General features: G+C 45.0%; 2 protein-coding genes across 9 annotated transcripts in view; one reads left to right on the top strand and one right to left on the bottom strand.

The window, feature by feature from the left end:
• LOC134564851 (protein POF1B-like) lies at nucleotides 1–18,887 on the top strand. Of its 3 annotated transcripts, XM_063424079.1 has the most exons (13): nucleotides 11–496; nucleotides 6,639–6,797; nucleotides 7,766–7,896; nucleotides 8,826–8,853; nucleotides 9,420–9,494; nucleotides 13,935–14,027; nucleotides 14,679–14,792; nucleotides 14,946–15,098; nucleotides 15,214–15,324; nucleotides 15,937–16,065; nucleotides 16,350–16,423; nucleotides 16,506–16,620; nucleotides 17,665–18,887. In XM_063424079.1, the coding sequence occupies exons 1-13, from the start codon at nucleotides 206–208 to the stop codon at nucleotides 17,668–17,670; spliced, it is 1,479 nt and encodes a 492-aa protein (XP_063280149.1). In that variant the 5' UTR covers nucleotides 11–205; the 3' UTR covers nucleotides 17,671–18,887. The 3 variants fall into 3 exon arrangements, with proteins under 3 accessions (XP_063280148.1, XP_063280149.1, XP_063280150.1); XM_063424078.1 differs by lacking the exon at nucleotides 17,665–18,887 and having other exon boundaries at nucleotides 1–496; nucleotides 16,506–17,652; XM_063424080.1 differs by lacking the exon at nucleotides 6,639–6,797 and having other exon boundaries at nucleotides 23–496; nucleotides 17,665–18,658.
• LOC134564850 (zinc finger protein 711-like) overlaps nucleotides 18,791–24,443 on the bottom strand; it is a 22,675-nt gene continuing 17,022 nt past the window's right edge. The window contains exons 9-11 of one of the 6 annotated variants that reach the window (XM_063424076.1): nucleotides 19,398–24,373; nucleotides 19,229–19,302; nucleotides 18,791–18,926 (exon numbers count right to left, since the gene is read on the bottom strand). In XM_063424076.1, coding sequence (XP_063280146.1) covers nucleotides 23,196–24,373 — 1,178 coding nt within the window. In that variant the 3' untranslated portion in view covers nucleotides 18,791–18,926; nucleotides 19,229–19,302; nucleotides 19,398–23,195. Of the gene's footprint in view, nucleotides 18,931–19,070; nucleotides 24,374–24,443 lie in introns of those variants that run through there. The other 5 variants (XM_063424075.1, XM_063424073.1, XM_063424072.1 and 2 more) reach the window with 5 other exon arrangements.

A 24,443-nucleotide genomic window follows, 5' to 3' on the forward strand; every position in this document is an offset into this window, starting at 1 on the left:
TTTTCTCCCAGTGCTTGGCGATGTGTCGCTGTGGTGCTGTACCGGGAGCGCGGTAGGTGCGGAGCCCCTTCCGGGCAGGTGTCGGTGCCGGGCCCGGGGCGGGGTCGGGCCGGGGCTCCCCGCCCGCAGGTGCGGCCTGCCCAAGGCGCGGCCCGCGCAGGTAAAACCAGAGAAGCCCCGCCGCTGCTATCGCAGTCCCACAGCGATGTTAGGGACGCAGCAGCAGCTACAGCCGCCCGCGCTGCCCCCGCACCTCCCGCAGCAGCAGCACTGCAGCACCCTGCCTTCCCGCCGGGCCTGCCCCGAGCCCCCGCCGTCCCCGGAGCCGCCGCGGCCACTGCCCTGCCTGGACCCCGCTCCGCACCAGCAGCAGGACGGCGCCGTGGCCTACGACCGGGTGCGCACCTACGGGCCGGGCTGCCGCCAGGTCAGCACCTCCTGCTCCTCTCGAGCCGCCTCGCCGCTGGACTGCGGACACGGCTGCGACCGGCCACAGGTACGGCGAACACGGACCGGGCCCCGGCTCCCGCCCGGGATGAGGCATCGTCGAAGCCGGAGCCCGAACCCAGGAGCTGCGGGTGCGCCCGGCGGGGCGGAGGGTCTGAACGTCGGGCCGGGCTCCCCCGGGGGTGGGACGGGTCCAGCCCCGACCCCTCCGCTCGCCCCGCTCATTTTCCCCTGTGGAAAAGGTGCTGTGGCCGCTCCCCGCTGTCCCCAGCCTCACCGGGCTGTCCCCGGGCAGGGATGCGGTCACTGTCAGCGGCCCCAGTGCGGTGTCACCCGTGTCCGCCCAGAGCTGTCACCCTTTTTCACCCTTTTAGCGCAGAACGGCGTTTTTGCCGGTTCTGTCACAGCCCAGCAGCAATCCCGCTGCAGGCGCTGCTCCCTTCCCACGCTGGGATGTCACCACGCAGCTTTGCTGACTTGGGGCTGCTCATGTAAATAGAACACCAAGCCTGTGTGCTTACTAGTTCCCTTTGAATCGATGGTGTTTAGTAAGGTCCGAGACTGGAGTGCTGGAGTCGGGCTTGGAAAGCCCTCACAATGCCGTTCAGCAGGTTTGTTGTGTGTGTATCCAAGACATGGCTTGGAAGTATCGGTGGAATTTAATGTCATTTTAACACATGCAACTGGTATATTAAAACTAGAAACCAATAGCTTAAAAACGGATTTGATTGCAAAACCAGAAAGGAGGTGGGAATTTATTCTCAAACCATTTTTTCCTCATACAACAGAATGCCATTAACATCAATAGGATTGCTCTACTATACTTAAATGGCAATGTACATTTGTTTCAAGATGAACTCTTACTGAATTTTTGTTCCCATGTTATATTTACCTGTCAAAAAGAATCTGGATTAAGACCAATACAAGATCTGAATTCCTTTCAAAGCAGTATTTGCATAGTTTGACAGCCGTCTTCCTCTCCAGGATGGTTTATGTAAATCCTGGGGAGTGAGAGAGCAGCTGCGCTAATACAGGGACAAGAGGAAACAGCCTCAAGTTGTGGTAGTGGAGGTTTAGGTTGGATATTAGGAAAAATTTCTTCATGGAATAGATGGTTAAACACTGGAACACACTGCCCAGGGAATTGGTGGACTCACCATCCCTGGAAGTGTTCAAAAATGTGTGGACGTGGCACTTGGGGACATGGTCGAGTGGTGGCCTTGGCAGTGCTGGGGAAGGGTTTGACTTGATGATCTTGGTGAGTTTTTCCAGCCTGAACGAGTCTGTGGTCATAATGGCTTTGTGGGGGTTGGTAATGGCAGAGCCATTCCCTCTGTATCCAAGCTGTTAATCCTCTTGCAAGATGTAGGGCAGGAGTGTAAACACAGGTCTCTCACCTCCCAGATAAGCGATCTGCTCAGCTAGGCTGGATAATAGTCTGAATTGCAGTTAATTAATAAAATATTCATTGGCATAAACATTGCAGTCCCAGGCTTCCTCTGCCTAGATAAGTAGGTGAACAAAGATTAGAGACTCAAATGCTGTTGCTGCTCTATGGAAGATGTTTAATTTTCAACATCTGCTGTAGTCACTGAAACCATTACATCCTGCTGATGAAAACGAATTTCTCGCTGAAGTGTTTTGCTGGACGAGACTTTAAAGACAAGAGGGTGTAGCTCAGTGAGGCTCTGTGTGGGTTTGCAGTTTGTGGTGAAGGAAGGCACCTAATAGATTATTAGGAAGTTATTTAAAGCAGAAAACAGTAACAAACAGGGAAGTCAGCTGGAAGGAGGCAGAAATGGCACGCTTGGTGCTGAATGGGAGTTGCCAGAGAGAAGCCCTGGGAGGGGTGTAGGACATTCCCAAAGAGTGGATCAGTTGCCTTTTGAGCCAACTGTGTAGGGCCGTGTGAAGTGAATATTGAACCGATACCAAACTCACATCTGTGTTTGTTGTAACAGGAGAATTTGGGCTTAGTGTACTGCTGGTAAAGCAAAGGGCTGTCTTTGAGAAATATTTAATTTGCTTCTGCGGGTTAACAATAGCAGACATGTACATCCCTGTTGACACAATGGTAGTCTTCAGTCACGTGGCTGGGGTGTGCTCTTGTGTTTATGTACACTTTTAATAAGCTGGAGAGAGGGAGAATTTGAAATTGGTGTGTGCACAGAGCACATGTGCTGGTACTTTTTGTGGTTCAGGATTCAGGGTTTTTTTTTACTTTCTTGGTGTAACTGTTTTGTCCTTGGAGTAATTCACAGCAAATTTTGCTCTGCTTGATCTAAATGAGAACTGTTTGGAATAAATTCCCTTCCAGTGTGGCTTATGTATATGAATCCCTTCTCCATGGTCATGAAAAGATAACTTCTCATATAAATTATGACCAGATGACTGGATTGCTTGTAATTAGCAAGACAATGTGTTGTGGATAAAGGCCTTTGACATAGATGAAATTCTCACTTTCATCTCTGGGTTGGCTGAAGCCAAGGGTAACCTGTTGAAATAAAGAAAAGGACTGGACTGATAGCTTCTACATAAAAATGGCACACAGTAAGGATAAATCTATCAAATGCTTATTGTAAAATTTAAAATCTTATTAAAAATCTTAAAGATTAGTAAAAATATTCATGGAAATTTTAGTGTTACCTTTTAAAATTCTCCTTATAAGCCCCATGGCAGGGGATTGGAATGGGAACAACTCTAAAGTCCTTTCCAACCCAAACCATTCTGTGATTCTGTAAAACAGACCCAGACTGAGTGGTCAGGCTGTCATAAATCTCAAATCCAGTCATGCCACTGAAACCCACAACAGCACTGGGCTCTCCCTTTGGAATGCCACCTTCCCCTTCTTTCTCCCAGTTAGAAAATGCTGTATCTCTAAACTGCATCTTCTGACTGCTTGGAGAGAGTAGCCTGAGCTATGCCCCTTGGGAATGCTGGAAAATGGACAGAGCCCAAGATCCCTTTCCATGGCAGTGTCCCTGTGGTGGTAGAGACAGCCACAACACTCAGAGTGCTTTAGTAAAATCTCAGAAGGCTTCAAGAATCAGCTCCTTGTTATCCAAAAGTCTCTCATACCTTTCCTCTGTAGCCCATGGGCAGCTCCACACAGCTCTGGCTCTTTCTGTCCTTCTTCTCTCTTCCTTCAGCAGTTCCAGCTGGCTCTTTCCTGTCCCTAGCACAGCCACCTAACCCTGTCTGTCCCTTGTACAATGTCCTACCCTTTCTGCCCCTTCCTCCTCATAGCACAGCCAACAAACTCCGACTCCAACCAGCTAACTCACTCTTTTATCACACCCATAGCTGTGAGGGCAAGGCTGTTCCCACTCTTGAGTAATTAACACAGCTGCTACATGTCAGAGACAAGATTGCCTTTAGCACTCTCTGTCTCCCAACATGTCTCCACTGCTGGGGACAGCTCCAGAGGCCTTGGAGGTGGCACCTCCTTGTGCAGAGGCCCAAGCTGTGTGTGGGCAATCCAGGCTGGCACAGACACAGCGTTTCTGCCTCTTGGTCCCCTCCCAGCCTGTGCCAGTCCAGCCTGCTTGGCTGGAATGGGAGAAAGGGCAGGCAAATCTTGTAAGGCTTCTAGGTGACGGCAGAGTCGGCGACAAAGTATCTCTATAAGCAAAGTAACTGGGGTAGCACGTGGTTTATTGTGAGGGCCTTGCTTGTAGCTGCTAGCCACAGCTAAAGCAGGCCAGGAGAGCAGGAAAAGAGGAGAAAAGAGGGGGAAGAGAGCGAAGGAAAAGAGAAGAAGAAAAGAGGGGAAAGAGAAGGAGGTTCTGAATACCGTACAATGTCTTTCCAAGTTGAATAGTCTGTGTTGGACCAACCAATCTAATACAAGATAACAACATTTACATACAGCCAATAGAACTGTCCCATTACCTTTGGCAAGCAGAAGGGTATTGTTTAATCAAGGGAGATGGCCCTCAGCTAGGCACACTATTGTTCACTAGCTGATGGCTTGGTACCCCACACCCTAAAGCCTGCCCTCATTTCCATCTCACTTGTTGGTCTCATACTCCCAGAATCGAAACCATCATATTTACAAGGCCTTTCTACTTCATCCTCCCCAACAAAATCTGTGTTTGTAAAGCAGTTCTTTGAAAATGAAAGAGTTTGGGTATCTGAAAAAGAAGCATAATTTTATCCAGGCCAAACATTCTTAGGTTCTGTATAATATTGCACATACAATGAGACTGCCCTTGTGAATATTATAAAGGTCTGTTTCACCTTAAAATGCTCCAGACTCCTCCATTGTGGGTTTATTCCTCTGAGACACCCTGGATGTGTTATCCTCTCTAGACTTTGAGTTAGTCTTGGCATGTTTGTCCAACCTTTCAATGAATTCCAAGGCTATTGTTTAATGTCACACAATGGCCATGTGTTGTCCCTGTGCTGGAATTGAGCACTCTCTGCTGTCCCATGGCTCTCTGGTGTCACAGCTCTGTGTGCTGCGGCACCAGACACCAGGCTTGGGCTGTGCCTGCTCTGAGACCGGGCTGTAGGAAGGACCAGTGGCAATTCCTTTGCTGAGTATTTCACTTTTTAGTTCCAGTTCTGCAGGTATCACTGGTGCAGGATTGGGCGGCATGTTCCACCTCTCTGTGCTGTCTCTTCTCTGTGTTGTCCCCAGAGTCCTGCTGGCACTGCTGGCACATGGGGTGGCAGCAGCACTGAGCAGCTCCCCCAGTTCCTGTAAGTTTTAATTTGGAAATTTCATAATTACTCTGACTGCTGCAAAAACAGTTTCTTTTCTACTTTTGTTTCTCTTTCCCGGTGCTGTTATGATTCACTCTTGGGAGATTTGGAAAACTGCTCCAGGCTTCCTAGACTTATGCAACAGTTGACAGGAAACCTGACCTACTTCAGAGTAGCTCTCACCTGGCTGAGAATGTCTGAGACTGAACTGCAGTAACATAAACATCCCCATGGCTCTGGGGAAGAAACGATTCATTATGAAAATTGGAGGTTTGTGCTGTGAGGGAGAATAAACAATATGCTGCAAACTGACAAATTGCCCAGTCTTTAGATTGGGTTCAGTGGGAACTCTGCTTGTTTGGGTAAAGACCTGGATGTGAAGAGTTGAAGCAATGTATGATTTGTTAGAACTGGTGGGGTACAGTGTCTGCAATTGCTTCTAGACAGTGCTGGGGCAAAACCTGAAGAAATCTATTTGAAAACAAAGCTGCTGCCAGGGACAGATTTTGTAATTCAAAGAGGCATATTGTTGCCCTGTTTTTGAAGACTTTTCTAAGCCTTCTGAATTGTCCTTCATATTGGAGTCAGAATTTTTACTTTATCACACTTTCTACTATAAACAATAGCCGTGTTTTGCTGTCCTTCATTGTTTACATATTTTTAGGTAGGAGGAGAAAGTTGATTAACAGTTGGCTTGACCGATGTGGTTTGAGAGGTGGGATTCCATCCTCCAATCCACGGGCACCATAGGAAATGTATAAAATTGAGTTTTGTAAATAAACTCATCCTTTTTCCTGCTTTGCTCATCAATGTGTCCTCATGCAGTTCTTTTTCATGTCGACTGTGACAGCACATCTCATTTTTCCTTCAGGAATGTGCAGATGCTCCATGTGGGCATCATTCCCATAGGTGGCAGTTGTGGAGTTGTGTGCACTGGATGTGACCCAGTGGGTTGTTGGGCAGCTTCTCTACCTGTTCACTTCTGAGTTTAAGCAAAATCTGAATTCTCTGTGATATACAGTCTAAAGTGGAAAAGGAAAAAAAAACGTAATTATAAATAACAGCTTTCTTTCTGCAGATGATGTGCAAAGAAAAGAAAAAATTGTGGAGTTCAGCCCTGGAAACCATAGTTTTACTTCTGATTTTTGTTACCTGGGCTATGTTTAGATTTAGGTCAAATCAAGAGTGTAGTTTTGAAGGAAATTTTCATGTAATGGGACATCCACCTTGGGAAAGGTTTTTTGCCTGTGCTTCTCACTGGCAGCTACTAAAATTGGAAGGAAAATGGGTGAATTACAACCCTGGAGTATGAAAGCATGAGACAAACTCACGTTCAGTTAGGTATAGAAGCACTTTTATTCGGATTATTAAAACATCCAAAACCACCACCAGCACTGCTAGTCACAGACACATTTGATTTGCTGTTGAGGTTGATGTCCCACTCCCTGCAGTGTCCAGCACTAACAGGTCCTTCTCTGTGCTAGGAGTGGCAGTTCCAGGTGTGGCCGGTGGAGCAGTGCCTGCCGGTGGCGGTCACCCAGCAGTGCCAGCAGACACAGACAGGCTCTCCCTGTGAGCTGGGCCCGGGCAGTGATGAGTGCCGGGGACACCCCGTCAGGAGGGGCACAGCCCCCCCCAAGCTGGTGAGGGCTCCACACTTTGTTCTCGGCACGGTTTGTTCTTAGGCAGAGACAGAACTCCAGGAATGAGCCGTTTCATGGCTCCGCAGCGTCCAGAGGTTTGTGTTGGACTCAGCACCACGCCCTCGTCACTAAGCAGAGCCTGTGTGTCCGTCTGGGACTGTCCAAGGCTTCCTCACATGCTGTTGGGGGGGGAAAGGCTGTTTGAGGAATTGTGTTTCTCCTTGTCACAGACCTACGTTCAGGTGTGCACTGACTGAGATCAGCCCTTGGTATTTAACTGTGCTCAGTCTCACTGGCTTGTTGGGTTTTGTTTTTCTTTACCCATCAATTCAGTCGTGTTTCACCTGTCAGTCTGCACACAAACACCGAGGGATGCACAGCCTCTGCTTTGGGAGGAAACATATTGCTTTATAACCTTGGCAAACATCAGCTCAGGGTTCCTTTCCTCCTATGCTGATCAACCAGGGCTTCAAATATATTTCAATTTGACGCAAAAGCTGTTGACACAGATTCAGTGGAAGCACAGAAGGAGCTTCCTGGTGTACCTGTAGCCTGTTAGTGCAGCTGGGGAGGGAGTGCAGCAGGTCCCTCCTGTGCACCCAGTTGGTGTTTGGGTGACAAACACCCTGGGAACCTCGGTGTCAGACCTGTACAGAACCTTCCAGAGCCCAACACTCGCATCAACCAGCTCAGGACACACAGCTTGGGCTGATGTTCCTGTAGAGCTGAGGACACTGCTGTGGAAGCAGGACTGCCTGTTGCTTGTTGTTCTAAAGGAAGTAATTCATCTCTATACAGTTTATTGAAAACCAGCAGACAAGGAAAACTCACTACTGAGAAAAGTGTAATTAAATTGCAAATTGCTAAGAGCAGCCAGACCCAAATCCATCCTACCTGTAGCATTTTCGTGTTTAGCTTTCATCCCAAAGAAGGGATCCTGTTCTGATGTCCTGCCTGTCTCCTGCCAGGTGAGCTGCCCCCAGGACAGCCCTGAGCAACTGGACTGTCGCTTCTTTGGGGAGCTGCTGGCAGAGCTGCACCGCAAGAGCACTGACCTTTACAGCTGCTTGCTGCAGCATATGGAGAAGATTGGGACAAGGTATTGCCACTGGATCTGTCATTCCTGTGTCCCAGACATCTAGCACTGCACAGCTGACAGGGACAGTGTTGTTTGTGAATTGGATTGACTGGATGTTTTACACACTCATCTGATTTGCAAGTAACTGAGGACATAGAAATGCTCTAAGCCAAGGAAATTTATTGAATTTGATGCTTAAGAATTGTGTCTCCCACACGTGTTCGTACATTGAGCAAACAAGAACTTACAGCACTCTCTGACATATTTCATGACACAATTCTATCGCTGTGTCCTGAAGAAACAACCCAAATGTCCAAATTTCCTCTGTCCTGTTGTGATATTGTCATGGATTAAAGGATAGCCACCACCAGGCATAAAGCTCAGTCTCTACACCCAAATGAACATTAAGCACATTTTCTGCAGAGCCCTGCAGACCATCTGTGGGAAGAAATGAGTCATAGCAGGCAGTGTCCTGCACAACCTTCCTCCCTTCCTTCCTGATCACACTCATTCTTGCCCCTCACTCCCGATCTTGTCTGGTGCTTTCCAAGGTCACTGAATAAGGAAAGTGGTCCTGTAGCAGGGGAAAAAGGGAATTTAACCATCACAGAAATCCTGACAGTGCCGAGTCAACACTTGGGGAAGGGCAGTGCATTGCAGCAGAGTTGTGGGCAAACCATTACCTAGGTAATTAAGGGAGTAATTGGGTTAACTGCCCATAATTGGGATAACTGCCCAAAGGACTGGGGATAGTCAGCCTGTGTTAGCCCTAGGACTCCAGTCTGCCCAGGAATTCGTCCACAGAGGGAAGGTAATGATTCTTCAGCTGATAAAGACCCTTCCTTGCTCTGTATTGTCCAGATAATCTTTTAGTGGTGAATATGGGCCTGAATCCTGAAAGTTCTCAAGCAGCTTTGAGTTTACAGACCCTTGGATTTTGTGTTTTACAGGAACCACGACATTGAATTCATATGCCAGGTAAGGCCCAGGCTGTTCCCTGACACCGGTGTGGGGAGGGTTCAAGCAAATTTAGCCAAAGCAGTTGAAATGAAGGAGGCTGGTCTTTGTTAGTTAATGCTTCTTGGTAAAAACATTCAGAGCCTGAAAACTGCTGCCAGGCAGGTATTTGCAAATGTGGTAATACTGGAAGGAAACTTCAAGAATTTGCATTATTCCAGTATGAGAGTCAAATTTTGGAAGTCTCTCCTGCTGTTCTAATAATGGTTTCACTGGAAAACAACTTGCACAGGTACCTGTATTTTTACAATGTGTTTTTTTGCAAATGCTCTTTCACTCCATGGCCAGTAAAGCTGCTGCTGAGCATCAGGTGCACCTTTGAAGGCATTCAGTGTGAATGGGGCAGAAATACCTGGCAGGAAGCAAATGCCACTGAATCCTGGCAGTGAATCTCCTGGTGGTCATCTGGGTTGTACTAAGGATGTTTTTTATAGCAGAGCTGCGTAATTAATGAAGAAACTACATTACTATCTACAAGGCAAAATTCTTAATCAAGATGTCTCCCCTTTCCTCCCTTCTTTGCTTAGACTGAAGATATTGAAGAATTAATTCCCAAAGGACTGTCTGAAGCAACAAAGCAGCAGATTCGTTATCTCCTCCAGGTATGGGAGCTTGGCAGCCTGTAGAAACTGGGAGCAGTGGGAGCTGGCTCACACACAGGAGGGACTTGGTACATAACACCCTTCAAGCTCTATTCCCTCATCCCATTGTTTCTAGAGTGAAGGGGGTGGAATGGTGGCTTTAAAGGAACTATCACATGGACCCACAGTCCACTTGTGTATTTTAAACTTTACTGGGGCTTTCCTGCAGTTTCACTGGAAACTGTCTTGGCTTTTGACCACTGGCAGGAGAACAGAGACCTTTCATCTTTCCACAGAAAAGAAATTGTGTATTACTTTAAAGCCAAACACAAATAAGAGGTGCTAAAAACCCAGAAGCAGAGCCTGAATCCCACCTGCTCCCAGCCCAACTCCATGGCTGGGCATGGAGCAGGGAGGGAGGGGTGGGGAGGGAGCTGAAGAACCATCCCAGGAGGACAAAACCCTTCACACCTGAACCACAACAGGAATGGTTCCGTTTGATGCCCGATGCCAAAAGCACAGCTCAGCACTCAGAGCTGCCTTTACCAGGCAGGTGTGTCAGAGCAGGATCCAGGGCAGCCTCATCAGGAGTGTCCTGATCTGGGCTCCCTCAGGTATGGGGAGGGTGATCCTACCTGGGAGCTGCACCATGGAGTCACTTCCTGGGAAAAAAAAAAAAAAAAAAAAGTCCATTGAAATGAAGTTGAGAAGGAGCAGCCTGGTCTGAGTTTGCAGCTGCCTCCTCTAACCTCCCCCATCCCTTCCAACTGGAATTATTCTGTGCTTCTCTTACAAGGAAGATGGACATCAACCCCCAACTATTCTATGGCCTCACACTGGCACACTGTCCTGGTTCAGCTCCAGGTGAAAAAGCTGAACAGGCATTCCCTGTTGTCTCTGTGTCCAGCTGGTTTTACATCCTCGCAGCTGTGATTATAAAATGCAGCCAAAATGGCTTTTGCGGAACCAGGTTGTAGTAGTTTCATGTTTGCTAATTTTAACTTTTCTCAGCTAACACACCAAATTTGTGATGGTTTTTGTGTTTACTCTTTTCATTTCTGTGAGATAGAATTAGGGAGGAAAAAGGCAAAACAGGCCCAACTTAAAGGTTACAAAGATAGATTTATTAATACACACTAAAGGAAGAGAAAAAAAGGAACTTTTAAAATTTTTCCCTCCTCTCCACAAACTGTTCACTTTTCCACAACCAACACAGAGACAACTTGATTTTCAGTTAGTTTCACCATTTGGAAAATAATCTTTCATTACTTCTTTAGGAGAAGAGTCTCTTTAGAGTCATGGATCCCACTGATTTTGGAACAATTCTCTTGTGGGTTTTAGCTGTCACAGAAAAATCTGCCAGGGGAAAATCTGCTTCCGTGACCCCTCAGACCCTTCCTCCCGTTAGCAGTTTCCCAAGCTGCTTCTGGGTCATGGAGACTCAGGCATATTGGGGTGCCACCTTTTAAAGATTAACAACTCCAGAGGCAAAGGATTCTTCTTCTCAGAGAACAGAGCTCTCTCTTCACTTCTCCACTGGCACAAAGGCTTCTCATCTCTCTCTGTTCAAGCATCTTATGTGACTAAAGAATCACAGATTCTAATGTAATATTACTCAGTCTATCACAACACCTTTGTTCAAAAATCTACAAATAATCATCTCCCCAAATGCATATTTTTCTCATGGTTTGAAGGGATAAATTACATATAGATTTCAGTTCCATGGTTCTAATTGAAGTCCAGCCAGCAGGCACCTCCTCTATCCTTCCTCCAGTCTTTCACACTCTCTCTCTATTTGACTTCATGCTGGGTCTTCTCTATGTTCACTCTGCCCATCTCTCCTCTCTCTCAAAGAAGAGCCAAGTTTCGAAAGCTTCATGTTACTAAGAAAGGGTTAAATCTACCCAGACTTGCGATAGTCATGTGATCTGCCGGGCAGCCTCTCCGGCCTGGCCGCCTTCCTCAGAGCGGCTGAGCTTCACCCCCCCCTTCCCCTCTCTGCCCGGGAGTCACCGGAGGAGAGGGAGAGAGGGGGCTCTACCCACCCCTCGATGGCAATCGGGGGGGGGAGGGGGGGGCGGCTTTGCCCAGCTGGGCCCAGAGGTGTTATCAGGGCCCCAGCTCCGCTGGGCTGGCCTGGGCTGTTCTATCAGAACGGCCCGGCTGAAGTTACCTGTTCAAGTGGTCGTGAGGAAAGAGAGCTGACTTGCCCTCCCTCAGAATTTTATATGGGTATTCCTCAAAGTTGCATCCAGCTTTTTCAATGGTCTAACAATATGTCAGTATTCAAAAATGAACTCTGATAGGTGCCTGTCTCAAAACAATTTCAAGGTCCTGACAGGGAACTGTTTCTACTTTAACTAAAAACCAAACTGTATCAACTTATAACACAGGTATTGCCAGGATTGTTAGAAATGAGATGCTTGACACGGCCAATATATCAAGCAGCAATTCAATTTAATAATTGATTAACTAGTATGGTAAAGTATGAGCAAAGGCTGCGCTGGGTACAGTGGTGGGAGTTCTCCCTACCGACTGAACACCAATTGCTGGAATTGCTGGTATTTTATTTGCTATATTCATACATATTCATAAGCTTTTCTCAGCAGATTCTATTTCCAATTTTTAACGTCACTATTCAATACCTAGAAATCGTAAATCTATGATGGTGATGTTTGGTTCCTGTTCAATTTCTATACTCTATTGTGGTCCATTTTAGATTTCAATATTCCAGGATGTACATCCAGGATATGTATCCCAGGTGGTGGGGTCCAGCTTCCAGATGTGGGGTCCAGTTTCTGTTCTCCAGGTCTATCAATCTTTGATAGTGATGTTCAGTTTTCCTTTTTCAAGAACTATAAATCAGTGAGCTGAAATCCTTCTTCTGTATCCAGGATGTTTTTCACCATTCTGTGAAGAAGTCTTAAGATCATTGTTATTTTTCTTTTGTTTAAAGCCTTTTTACATTCTAAAACTACAGTTTAAAATTCTTTAATACAAAACAAGCTTCTAAAGTTATAATTCAAAGACTTATTACAGAATAGCTTGAGATTTATAATAGGTAATTGCAAGCAGTTTGCTCAAAAACCTTCCATGCTTTCCTCGATTGTTTATTAGAACTCATCTTTATAACTGTCCCATGGCCGTGTTCTACAATTACAATTACACAGATTCTCTTTATTTACCTGACATGAAACACAACTTTGTATTTCACAGGATCCACCCAGAGTGCTCTCAGAGCCTTTGGCCACCAGGATAGAGCTGGGAGGGAAGGGTTTGCATAGCCCAGGATCCTGAGCTGGAAATGCACAGAGGCTCCTCTGAGGACACAGAGAATTCCACTGGAGAAGCACACGGCACCTCTGGGATTTAGCAACCTCTAGCACTAAGCAGTTGCTGAGTGGGGTTTTACTTACATTTTTATAGTCTAAATTTCACCATTTGACTCAATTCCTTCTTTCAAACTACTCTATAGTGTATTACACAATAAAACCAACAAAACCATAAGGCAAAAGTGAAATTCCACTTTAATTACAAAACAAACAAAAAAGTGAGTTACACTAGGAATGAAGTCTCAGTTACACCATGGCACCAGTGGGGATAAAAAACTGGGCAAGGGCCAATCCCCATATGGATAGAGAGCATGAGAGCTCATTCTTCCAGGTTACGGGAACACATAGGAGAGTTTCACTTTTGTCCAGACAAGGAAAAACACAGCTTTTCCACAGAATATTCAGTCCTTCCAGGAGAGTCACAACTTGAGGAGTTATTTTGTGTGTCCTTTTAAAGTCTATTTTTCTTTAGATATTATAAATGTATCATGAAATGCAACAATTTGTTTTCACCTGAATCAATACGCAGCTATTTGAGGCATTAAAATTAACATTCCAAAGGAGAACAGTGTTGGGCTGTGGCCACTTCTGGTTTTCTCTTTCTTCCAGATGACTCCTTTCATCTTTGGGATCTTTTTCCTTTTAAAGGGAGGAGTTGGTTGTATGAACTTTTTTTAATTTAAATTTTTAGAAATGTTAATTAAATTCCCTCACCCTTGAGCCCAAAGCTTTGCCAGAACTCAGACATGACTCATTCCTCTGTGCCTTTTCAGGCAGGGCAGTAATTTTTAAAAACCAGTATAAGCACAAAGCTTTGAAAGCTCAAATTATAATTGTGCAATATTAACACATTTATTTTTCCCTTTATTTGTGTACAAAGGAAGTTCCTTACCCTGTTGTTCCTTCCACTTTTAACAACATTGTCCTGTGTTACAAGGCAGAAATTGAGCACTGGCATTTGCAGAACAAAGTGCAATGAAAATATTTCCTGTAGAAACTGTGGGCACTTCGAGGGTTTTAGAAGCTACTGTCAGCTGTAAAGCAGTTTCTGTTCTACCTCTTGTCAGGCATATTGTAAACAAAGCTGCCTAATTAATCCCAATTATCCTTTTAATTTCTCCCCTCCCAGATGAGAGTGACATCGGACAAATCCCTGAGACTTGTGCTTTCCACGTTCAAGAATCTGCGTGAGGAGCTCTGCCATTTGCAGGATGACCTGGGGGTGAGTCCTGTTCTTCACTGCCCACAGCTCATCCAGCTGCTCCCAGCTGGCAGCAGGAGTCAGGGCTGGCATTCCAGGCCGTGGCTGTGCTGGTGGCAGCAGCTGCACTGTCAGTGCCTCAGGGGGCTTGATGGACACAGGTGGCTTTGGTGGCTCCAGAGGTTCTCTTGCTTTCAGCCATCCCAGCCCTCTGGCTGTGAGTGCAGGTAGCAGAGAATTCCTGTTGGGAAAGCAGCAATGTTTCCTACACCAGCCCAAGTGCTTGGCACAGCTGGGAATGTCACAGCATTGTCCTGGAAAAGTTGAGGGAGAAGGAGTTTGAACTTGAGCACAGAACAAGGAGTCCGTGCAGTGGGCTTAGTTTTAGGGTAGTTTTTGTTGGTTTGGGTTTTTTTGTTGGCTTCTATTTAAATTGTTTCTGGGACAGACTGGAAGGGCAGTGTCCAGGATCCCAGTGCTCACCACCCAGCACAAAGCCACAGGTACTACAGTGAGTACTGTGTACCTAAACCCCAAATTTTCAAGAAAGTTGAGCATTCTCTCAGTTCTAAAACATCCCTTTATTAATGACTGAGTGTGTTGCACTTTATGGGAAGAGTTTACTGAAAAATTGAAGCTTTTGACTGTGAACTTTTGACTTTTGTCCTGCAGAAGCTGGAAACCGACAATGTCTTACTGAAGAAGGATTTGGCTTTTAAGGATTCTCAACTAAAAGAATATGAAACAATGCTGGCTTCTTTGAGAGAGAACAATTGTCAGCAGCAGGTGAATCAAGAAACATTTTCAGTGTCATTCCAGGCAACCAAAATGGGGGCAGTTTGCTGACTTTAGTGTACTCTGAGTAACTGCTGCCTGCTGCATGTGATGCTGTTCCTCCCCTGAGGAATTCCATGTGCTCATTCCCCCTGTGCTTTCCAGCAAGGGCTCAGGGACAGCATTGCCAAATGCCACTCCCTGGAGGAACAGCTCCTGTGCCTGCAGCTCAGAGAGGAGGACAAGGACTGCCAGCTGAAGGAGCTGGAGTACAGCAAGAGGGCCCTGGAGCAGGAGATCCAGAGCCTCAAGCTGCAGGTGAGGGCTCGCCTGGCTGGGCGCAGTAGCTGAGTCCCAGACTCAGAGGGATCAGTGTAGGAAAACTAATGATGAAAACTCTCTTAGTAAAATAAAAACGGATTCTTTGCTGCAGAGCTGCTCCAGCCCAACCCTGCAGACCACGACAGACGAGCTCTCCAGCCGCTATGTGGAGATGATCAACAACCTGAGGGAGGACAAGGACAGGGAGATCTGCAGTCTCAGGGTAAGGGGCTCTGCTGGCACTGGCTGTGTGCAGGGACAGCTGCTCCTGCAATTACAGCAGCAGAGATCTACCACAGGCACTTTTTGGGTGTCTTCTGCTTGTGCAGTTACTTTACTCATAGACACTGGTGATGGTTTGAAACCTCTTCAGTAGAACATAAAACTGTAACAAAAATAACCCAACTGTTCTTTACCTCAAGAAATTAGGGATCAATCTGATTAGCAGGCTGTCTAAAAGGATATTTTGTGTGTCCTGATAACATAAGAAATTAGTCAAAAGATGCTCAACAGGAAACAAAAATCCCAGTCACAGCTGTATGTAGCAAATGTCTCATGGAAACCAGAGGTAAAAGTCTCCAACCCTGGAAGCCAATTCAACTGGTTCACTGCTGGTTTAGCTTTAGAATTATAAAATCATTAAATTAATACCGGGTAGAATTCAGTCCAATTAGCACTTTCTGAGTTTACTGTGTGGCTCAACTTCCTGACCTGAAAATCCCTGGGTCTCACTGTTGATGGTGTTGATGAAATGCCACCCCTGGAGCCCTGGGTCAGTGCTGAGGGGTCCTGCCCAGAGCCCCCCACACTTGAGAGCTCCTGCCTTGTTCTGCAGTCCCAGCTGTGCCAGCTCCAGCAGGACATAACCAGGAGAGAGGGGAGCAACAGCAACTTGCAAATGAGGCTGCACGAACTGACATCGCTGCTGGAGGACAAAGAGGCTTTTATTAAACAACAGCAAGAGGTAAAATAATACAAGTTATTTCTCTTCTAAGGGTTTTTGTGTTTAAGCCTCCATATACTGTGTAGGTGGAACCTTACCAGGAAGTCCCTTGTCCTCTCCTTGGCTCAGGAATGGGGGTTAGGATTTGTTTTAACTGAATGCTGTTCCTCTGCCAGCCTTCTGGAAGGGCAGATTTTCAGACTGTTTTTTGAGAGAAAATTCTGCAAGTATTGTGTTGTGACTGTATTGAACTTATACTTCAGAAAACATTACTTCACGTCAATGTTTGCTTTTGGTTTTCTCAGGAGCTCTTCAGACTGAAGCACAAGAAGTTATCCGGCAGTCAGTCCCCTAGGGTGACAGCCATCATCACTAAAAAGTAATGTGTTATTCACCTTAGAAACATCCTTTGGGCTTTCCTTTGTTTAGGCTCTGTTAAAACAACCTGTTCAACTCTGCAGGTGTAGGAATCAGTATCCTGTTCTGGGTCTCCTGTCTGATGACTACAAGGTCACATCACCTGTCAATAAATCACAAACGATTGTAATTGAGAGGACTGGAGAGATCTGGAAACACGTAAGTTTACCTGGAGATGGACTGTTCCTTCTGCAATCCCTAAGTGTTCAATTTAACTTCAAGTATTACTCAAACTGAGAGCTCAGAAATGCCTTGGTGGTAATTTAACTGCAAAAAGCAAAGTGACTGACTGCAGCCAGGGAACTGTCCTGGCTCTCAGGAGCAGGCAGTAATTGGTGGATGTGGTACAAATAAAACCTTTTGTTGTTTTCTCTGGCACGTAATTACCCTGAACAAAAGCAGCACCGTTGCTCTAACACCGGCCCCGGGGTGTTGCTGTACTGGGCAGGTAGGCGGGGACTGTGTCCTGCTGTGCTCTCAGGTGAGGAGGGATTTAGGAGGGCTGTGCTTCTCTGCATTAGGAGCATTAATGACTTCAAGCTATTATTAAAACATACAAAGCACTGCATCCCTGAAACTCACCTTGAGCCTGGGCAGTGATGAACCCAGGAATGCAGAAGAGTGGTGACATTTTAAGGAATGATTCAGAGTAAAAATAGAGAACAGGGCTGCAGAAGCTATTTGTGTTACAGGCAGGGCTCGTGGTGCCAAGTGTGCCTGCAAGGTAAAGGCTGGAGAAATGGCATGGTGGCCAAGCAGGGGTGGTGGCGGCTGCAGGCACAAGGTCACAGCAGCACCTGGACACAACCACAGGGGGCACAGCCAGGGGACAGTTCTGTGACAGCCTGAGCGGATGTAGGTAACATCCCTGGCATCTTCCTCAAGGGGACCTTGCCTGCAGCAGGATTAAGAAAGCAAAAGGCTCAGGTCACTGGGAAAGAGCAGAGTTTTATTACTGATGCCTAAACCTCACCCAGGTGCATTGCAACCTAGTAAAATGTCAAGCAATGAAACATCAAAAGAGAAATGAAAAAGTAAGGTGTTTGGTACACAGGAAAGGCTCACTGGTCCCCTTTTCTACAAGAGAAAACAAGTAGGTAATTAAATGAGATGCTTTATGGGAGGTAGTTCTGTTTCATAACAGAAACAGGTTTTCAGGTTTTTTGTTTTTTTTTTTTCTAACAAGCTGCTTGTTTCTTTTAGGAATGAGAGAAACCTCTGAGCACTCAGAGCTGCTCCAAGGAGTTCACAATCACTAAAACTGCTTTACTTTCTGCTCTTCTGCATCCAAAAAAAGGTTCAGTCTGATAGCGAGAAAGGCTGGGAAAACATTAAGGACTCACTTTTCCCTTGGAAGAGTGGGATACTATCCCTCTGTGGACTTCAGCTGTTCTTGACTAGCTCCTGGTTTTCAGCCAGTCCTGAGGCAATCTAGAAGACAAAAGGAAGACACTTGAAACCTTTTCCTCTTGGTCCTTTTGTAGACATGTTCTGTCTCCTCATGCTGAGAGTGGGAATGACTCTGATGTCAGTCCCACCCCTCCCACAGCTGCTTTCAGTGCAGTCATGGGCTGCATAGGAACTTAAAAATACCTCACTGGGAACTGCTCCTTACCTTACACCTGCCTCTGTCTGGGAAGCTCAGACACAAAGGACAAAACTCACATCAAACCCAGCTTCTGACCTGGCAAATGCCAGAAGGACCCAGTTTAGTGAAGGGCTGGGCCAAGGCTCATTTTAGAGAATGTTTCTGACCTCAGACGTGATGTCTTTTCAGCCCCAAACCAGCTGTAAGTATTTATTTGCTGTGCTTCAAATTCTCAAGAACTTGGTATATTTTTATATAGAACTTTGTGTGAAAATAACTCATGGACTAAGTTTCCTTATCAGACCAACCTGCCATTTACAATTTCCACTCCTTGCAGGACCACAGAAATTCTTTCAAACTGATTTGGTGTTCATGATTCAGTAGTTGTCTGAGCAACACAGCACAGAGAGTCACAGGAAAAATTTGCAATGCTGCAATCCAAAGGTGCTCTTTTATCGTGAGGTTCTTGCTTTGCTTTCCTGCTACAGCCGTGTATTTCTGTTCCCAGATAATATAGACCCTAGGCAATGTTTAATGGGGAAAGAATCCTGGAGGCTACCTGTAACCATGAAATAAACCCAAGTCTAACTGGATCATTGTCTGTCTGTCCTGGAAACATCTTGTGTACAGCTGGAGGAAGGGTAGGTGGTCTCTGGTTCCTCTCCATGAATCTTCACAAGTGAAGGATTAAGGCTGGCTCCCTTTTTCGGCTGCTGCTGCCAGAACTCCCTCAGGTACTGCTGGATGTCCAGCTGGCCTTGTGCTTTTCAGGACTGAGCAAAGAGCCATGAGTAAAACCTGGTCCTGCTGCTGCTTTTTGAGTGTGTCCAGGCTGAGATGGGCCTGCAGTTTCACCAGTTTGGTCCCCTCCTTCAGCCTGGCTTTACAGAAAGGCTTCAATTAGTTAATTACCCTCATTTGAACAAGGACTGCCTCGCCCCTCTGCATTCAGTAATTATTCTGAAACAGATTCTAAAGCCAACCCCTCTTTCTGCAGAGGAGTGAATAAAAAGTAGAGCTACGCACAGAGTTAACATGCTCTTGCCATGGGACAGCATCAGTGCAATGAATAATTTTAGTTACACTGTCAGCAAAAGACTTTTCACCCTTGGTAATTTTAACCAAAAAAAGGACGAACAGAGGAAAAGCGCCATGTTTGTCTAATGCCATCAGAGTTACCTGTGCAGGTGTCTGGGTGCAGGTGCTCCTTGTGCTCCCACCAGGGCCAGGGGTTTCCCACAGCTCGGACAAAGCTACAAAGGGCAGAAATGGGGGTTATTAATGGCCACAGTTTCTGATGCCTCATCCCAGCCATGGATTTCCCAACCAGCCCCTCAGTGACACCAACCTGTGTTTCCTCCACTCCATGGCACAGCACAAGGCACACAGGGAACTCCCTTAAGGAGGGACAGGGCTCAGACCAGGAGGTGCTGAGCGTGGTGAGACAGTTGTATGGCGAAGGCCACCACCAGGCAAATGCTCTTTTCAAATCCAGCTGATCCATCCCAAGTGGAAACACCATCCTGGGGCAGCCAGGAAAGCTGCAGCCTGCTTAGAAAAAGCCCAGGTTGCTGCTCGGGCCAGCCAGCTCTCTATCCTGGGGGTAGCAAGGACAGCTCCTCTAAGAATCAGAAGACCACCAGACCCTGTAAATGCTACAGAGCAAAGGTTGTAAACTACACTTTTTACTCACAGAAAACACAAAGCAGTGAATGGTTGTCAAAAAGCTGCATTAGACTAGTAAATAAAGCATATGACCATTTATTTATAGGCTGGTTTTGTTTTCAAACCATATGTATTTAAAAAGCAAATTTAGTATTTTTTACTATGAAGTACCTGTTACTGTGGGCTCAGCTGTCCCCTCTTTGCTGTGAAACTGGAACTGATTTACCTAATGTGGTTTCTGCTGGAGTTTACAGAAACTCATTTTCTTATTTACTCAGCTCTTTAAATCCTGGGTAGAAGCATTTTACTTCAGCTTATTTCCTACCTCAAGTTCAAGTAGGTCCACCAAGACTTCTACATTTTTTTCCAGAAACAAATTAGAAAAAAGTCAGACATTATTTTCTTTATATAATTACAACAATATACATTCTGCCCTGTCTTTATCTGCCAGAATGCAGTCTTGTTTTACACTGAAAAGGAGAAAACTGTCTTCTTTGGTTTGACTGACCTTTCTGCAGTATTGAAGTTTCTCTGCCTCAGCTGTAAAATAAAAGCCAGAGAGCCCTGCCTGGGAAGACCCTGACAACTCCAGCAGCCACCAGCCCACACCCAGTACCTCATCTTTACCTCCAGAGTTCTGCTGGAGCTCTTCGATGTTTTCTCTCTGATTTATTACCTTTAATTGCAGGCAGTTGAAACCTGAGGAAAGAAAAACACAGCTGATGATCAGAATGTGAATCACTTTTAACTGCACCTGTCAGCCCAGTAAAAAGCTGCACCAAACAGATCTGACATTTCAGAGCAAGCCCTGCACACCTTCCTGAGGCTCTGCTTGCTGAAGCACCCCTGACCTGTCACAGCTCTCAAATATTTACTGGGAAAGGGCACTGAGAAGGATTTGGGAACTGTCCTTGAAACTGCTGAGGATTCAGGTGGCATTTTATCCTTGCATTTCAGATTTAAAACACCACTTCGTGGTAAAATCATATGTCAAGAACAGCAACTGACCTCCTGCTTTGCTACAGAGCAGTAATTACCTGATTATTTGGTCCGTCTGTAGGGTGGAAAAATGAGCCAGCACAGCCATGGGCAGAGTCAGAGAGCATCTTCAGGCTATGAAGAAACTCCTTCAGTCCATGTATTCAACATAACATTCAGGAACAAAGCACTGACATAGTCAGAAATGCACAGCTTTAAATCACTAAAGATTTTTTCCCGTCTGACTGGTGGGCATGCAAGGAAAAGCAGAAACAAAACCCAGATGAATTAATTCCTGTCTGCTTAATTTCTGCTCTTTGTGCCAAACCTACAACTTCAGTGGCTCAAAGCCCATTGGAAATCCTCGATGAAGAGTTCATTTAATAGCACATGTTCTTCTTCAGCTTTTTAATCTGTTACTGATGTAATTCAAGTATTCTAAAAAGAGAGATAGTTTAGGATAGCGGCGTTTTTAGCATTTCATTCTGCAAGCTGTTCTATTACACAGGTAAAAAGACAAAAACCTACCTGTTTTTTTTCAAAATATGTGGGGAGTTTTTTGTTCTCTTTAAGGGAAAAAAAGTTTCAAAGGAATGTCAGTATCACATTTGATTATTTTAGAAATAAGCAAAACAAACACAAATACATTACCTGTAAGTCTAAAGGGTTAAATCATACTAATGTTCTCTCCTCAACAGTCTGGTAAATAGACCTGCAGTAACCTGTTTACTTGAAATGTGATTACATATTAATTAGTGAATAATGCAATTAAACATATCAGGCGAATTTACAGAGAATGGGGCTTTCCTAAACACCAAAAAATGAAAAGGAAACTCCAAAAAATCTGGAGTGCAAGAGATGCATTTTATTGTATGCCTGTTACAATGAGTAACACATTTAGAAATAATAATCCCACAGAACAGTGACAATCTTATTTTACAGCATGTACATCATTTTTTACAGCCACATAAAACACTCATTTGTCTAAGAGATTTCCCAAATTTTAACTTTCTGAAGTTTAGAAATATAAAAAAAAAATTATTCTCAAGGAACTGATTCTCATCTGGTGCAAAAACAAAATATGAACATTATCTGGAACACAAAGCCACAATATAGCATGAAGTTACAATTTCTCATGTGAACAACTGTGTGCAAACATGAAGCAACTAAAAAAGGTAAAAAATACACATTATATGCATAACATTTATGACCAGTTTTTTCATTAAATAGCCCTAGACCAGCTTGTTATATAAGCGCCATTGGATTTGCAGCATGCTAACACAAAGCATTTTTAAAGGGATGCATATTTTAAATGTATACACTGTAAACTCAAGATCCACCTCCAAACTCTAGTGGCAGCAGATTTTTCTGGATAAATACTGCATATATACTTTCTTACAGATTGAAAATGCATGTTTATAGCATGGTATAGATCCTTTTTTTAAAAGAATTGATTTAAAAGTGCAATTTTATGTCTATATGGAAAATTTCATATTAGGAGGTAGGACAGTAACTGTCATACTGTTAAGAACACTGCCCTAAAGAACCTCTAAGTACTTTGAATTTTAATTTAAAAACCCCAACAGTTTTCAACTGTTTTTAGTATTCTTTTTAGAGACTTTAAAGTAGTGAAGAAAAAAATTAGTGTTGAGTCACAACACTATGAGCTGCATCCATTTTTATACTTTAAAAAATGTCAAATTCAAAGTTAATTTTGTTATATGTGCCATACTGAACAACATTCAACTGTAGTTTCAGATTAAAAAAGGGAAATTATACACATATACATCTTTAACCCTATCACCAGAACACCGCCTCTGAGACCATAACATAATGCACTATTTTAAACATCATATCCTGCAATAAAATAGGTTAGCAGCTTTGAAAACCAGTAAAAAATGCTTTTTGGACCTAAACTAATAAAGGAAACCAAAATGTTTCCCTATGAAATGTTTAAAAAAAAACCAAAACAAACCAAACAAGGGCCACCCCCCCCAAATTTCACCAGTTCTGTAATTCAATTTCTAGGCACAATTGAAAACGTTGTGATGAAGTGTCTGACTAAAACTCCCCATTCCAAACTGCACAAGAAGTGAAGAGGGGGATCCTTTGCAAACCCTCTGTAGCTCACCCCACCAGGGATCTGTTTCCATACTGGAGACACACATTGAGACTGACAGAATGGGTCACACAATCCCCTCTGCCCTGTCCTCTAGACTCAGCAATGGCAAATACTGTTCACTTGGAGACATTCATCCATCTTTCTGCAAATTTAAGACATTCATTCATCCTCTGCATTCTCTAGTGCTCTTTAGGTTTTGATCAGCAACCATCATAGGGCTATGAGATCCCCTGTCAACCCTAATACTTTTTAAGACTTTTAATACAAAGAATGTAAAGTTATGGTTTAATATCAAGCTTTGAAACCAGGAGAAACAGTTCATGAGATTTTTTTTTTTTCCCAATTAGCATATCTACATCGCTTCCTTCTGGAGCTCACGTATCACATTATAGCCTCTTTGTGGTGCCTCATTATGTGCTGATTTTTCTCAGAGGGCCTGCGGAAGCCCTTTTTGCAGTACTCACACCTGTGGGGGTAGTCTTTGGTGTGGATGGAGATGACGTGGCGCTTAAAGCCCGATGCGTCCGTGGTGCTGTACTCACAGTACTGGCACTGGTACACCTTCCTGCCACTGTGGGTCTTCATGTGCTTCTTCAGTTCGTTCTGCTGCCTGAAGCCCCTTTTACACCTTTTGCATTTGAAAGGCAGGTCCTTGGTGTGAATGGAGAGGATGTGCCCACTGAGCACAAAAGGATCGGAGGTTTTGAAGTCACAGTGCCTACACTGGTGGATCTTTTTCCCTTTATGGGTCTCGCTATGCTTTTTGAGCTCTGAGGGCCGGTGGAAGCCTTTCTCACACACCTCACACTTGTGGGGAAAATCCTTGGTGTGCACTGAAATGATGTGTCGCTTCAGGTCACTGGAGTTGGTGCTCTTGTGGTCACAGTGGGGACACTGGTGAGTCTTATGCCCTTGGAAGAGCTCGGTGTGCTGCTGCAGCTCCTTCTCGTCGGCGAAGGCCTGGGGACAGTGCTCACATTTAAAGGGCAGGTCGGTGCTGTGTTTGGTTTTGATGTGAGTTTTCAGGTTGGACTGGTCAGCACACCTGAACACGCAGTGCTGACACTGGTATGGCTTTTCCCCCGTGTGGGTCCTCATGTGCTTTTTCAGCTCCGAGGGGTGGCGGAAGCCCTTCCCGCACTCCACGCACACATGAGGGAAGTTCTTGCTATGGACTGCCAGCATGTGCCTGTTGAGCAGCCCCTGCTCTGCAGTCTCATAGTCACAATATTTGCACTTGTGGAGCTTGGGCTCCTTGTCCCGCAGGATGAGTTTATTGGAACTCAACGGGCTTGCCTCTCTGTATCTTCTTGTGTACTCTGTAAACTCGTGCATTTTATCAACTTTATTTATAAGTTTATGGCTTTCCAGATGATTGTGGAAACTTACTTTTTTGTTAGTTGTAAAGTCACAGTCTGTACACTGGTACTTCTTCTTGATCATATGATCAGGATGGTTCTTCATATGTCTTTTCAAGAATCCTCTGGATTTAAATTTTTTCCCACAAATATGACAAGGGTAAACGGTTAAGGGCTGTCCATCAGGACCTATTATAACAGCTGTTTTTGAACAAACAAAAACAAGTTATGAAGGAAACACATTTACTGATTAAGAAGTTTTAAATCAGCC

The sequence above is a fragment of the Prinia subflava genome, assembly GCF_021018805.1.
Source record: "Prinia subflava isolate CZ2003 ecotype Zambia chromosome W unlocalized genomic scaffold, Cam_Psub_1.2 scaffold_22_NEW, whole genome shotgun sequence".
NCBI lineage: Eukaryota > Metazoa > Chordata > Aves > Passeriformes > Cisticolidae > Prinia > Prinia subflava.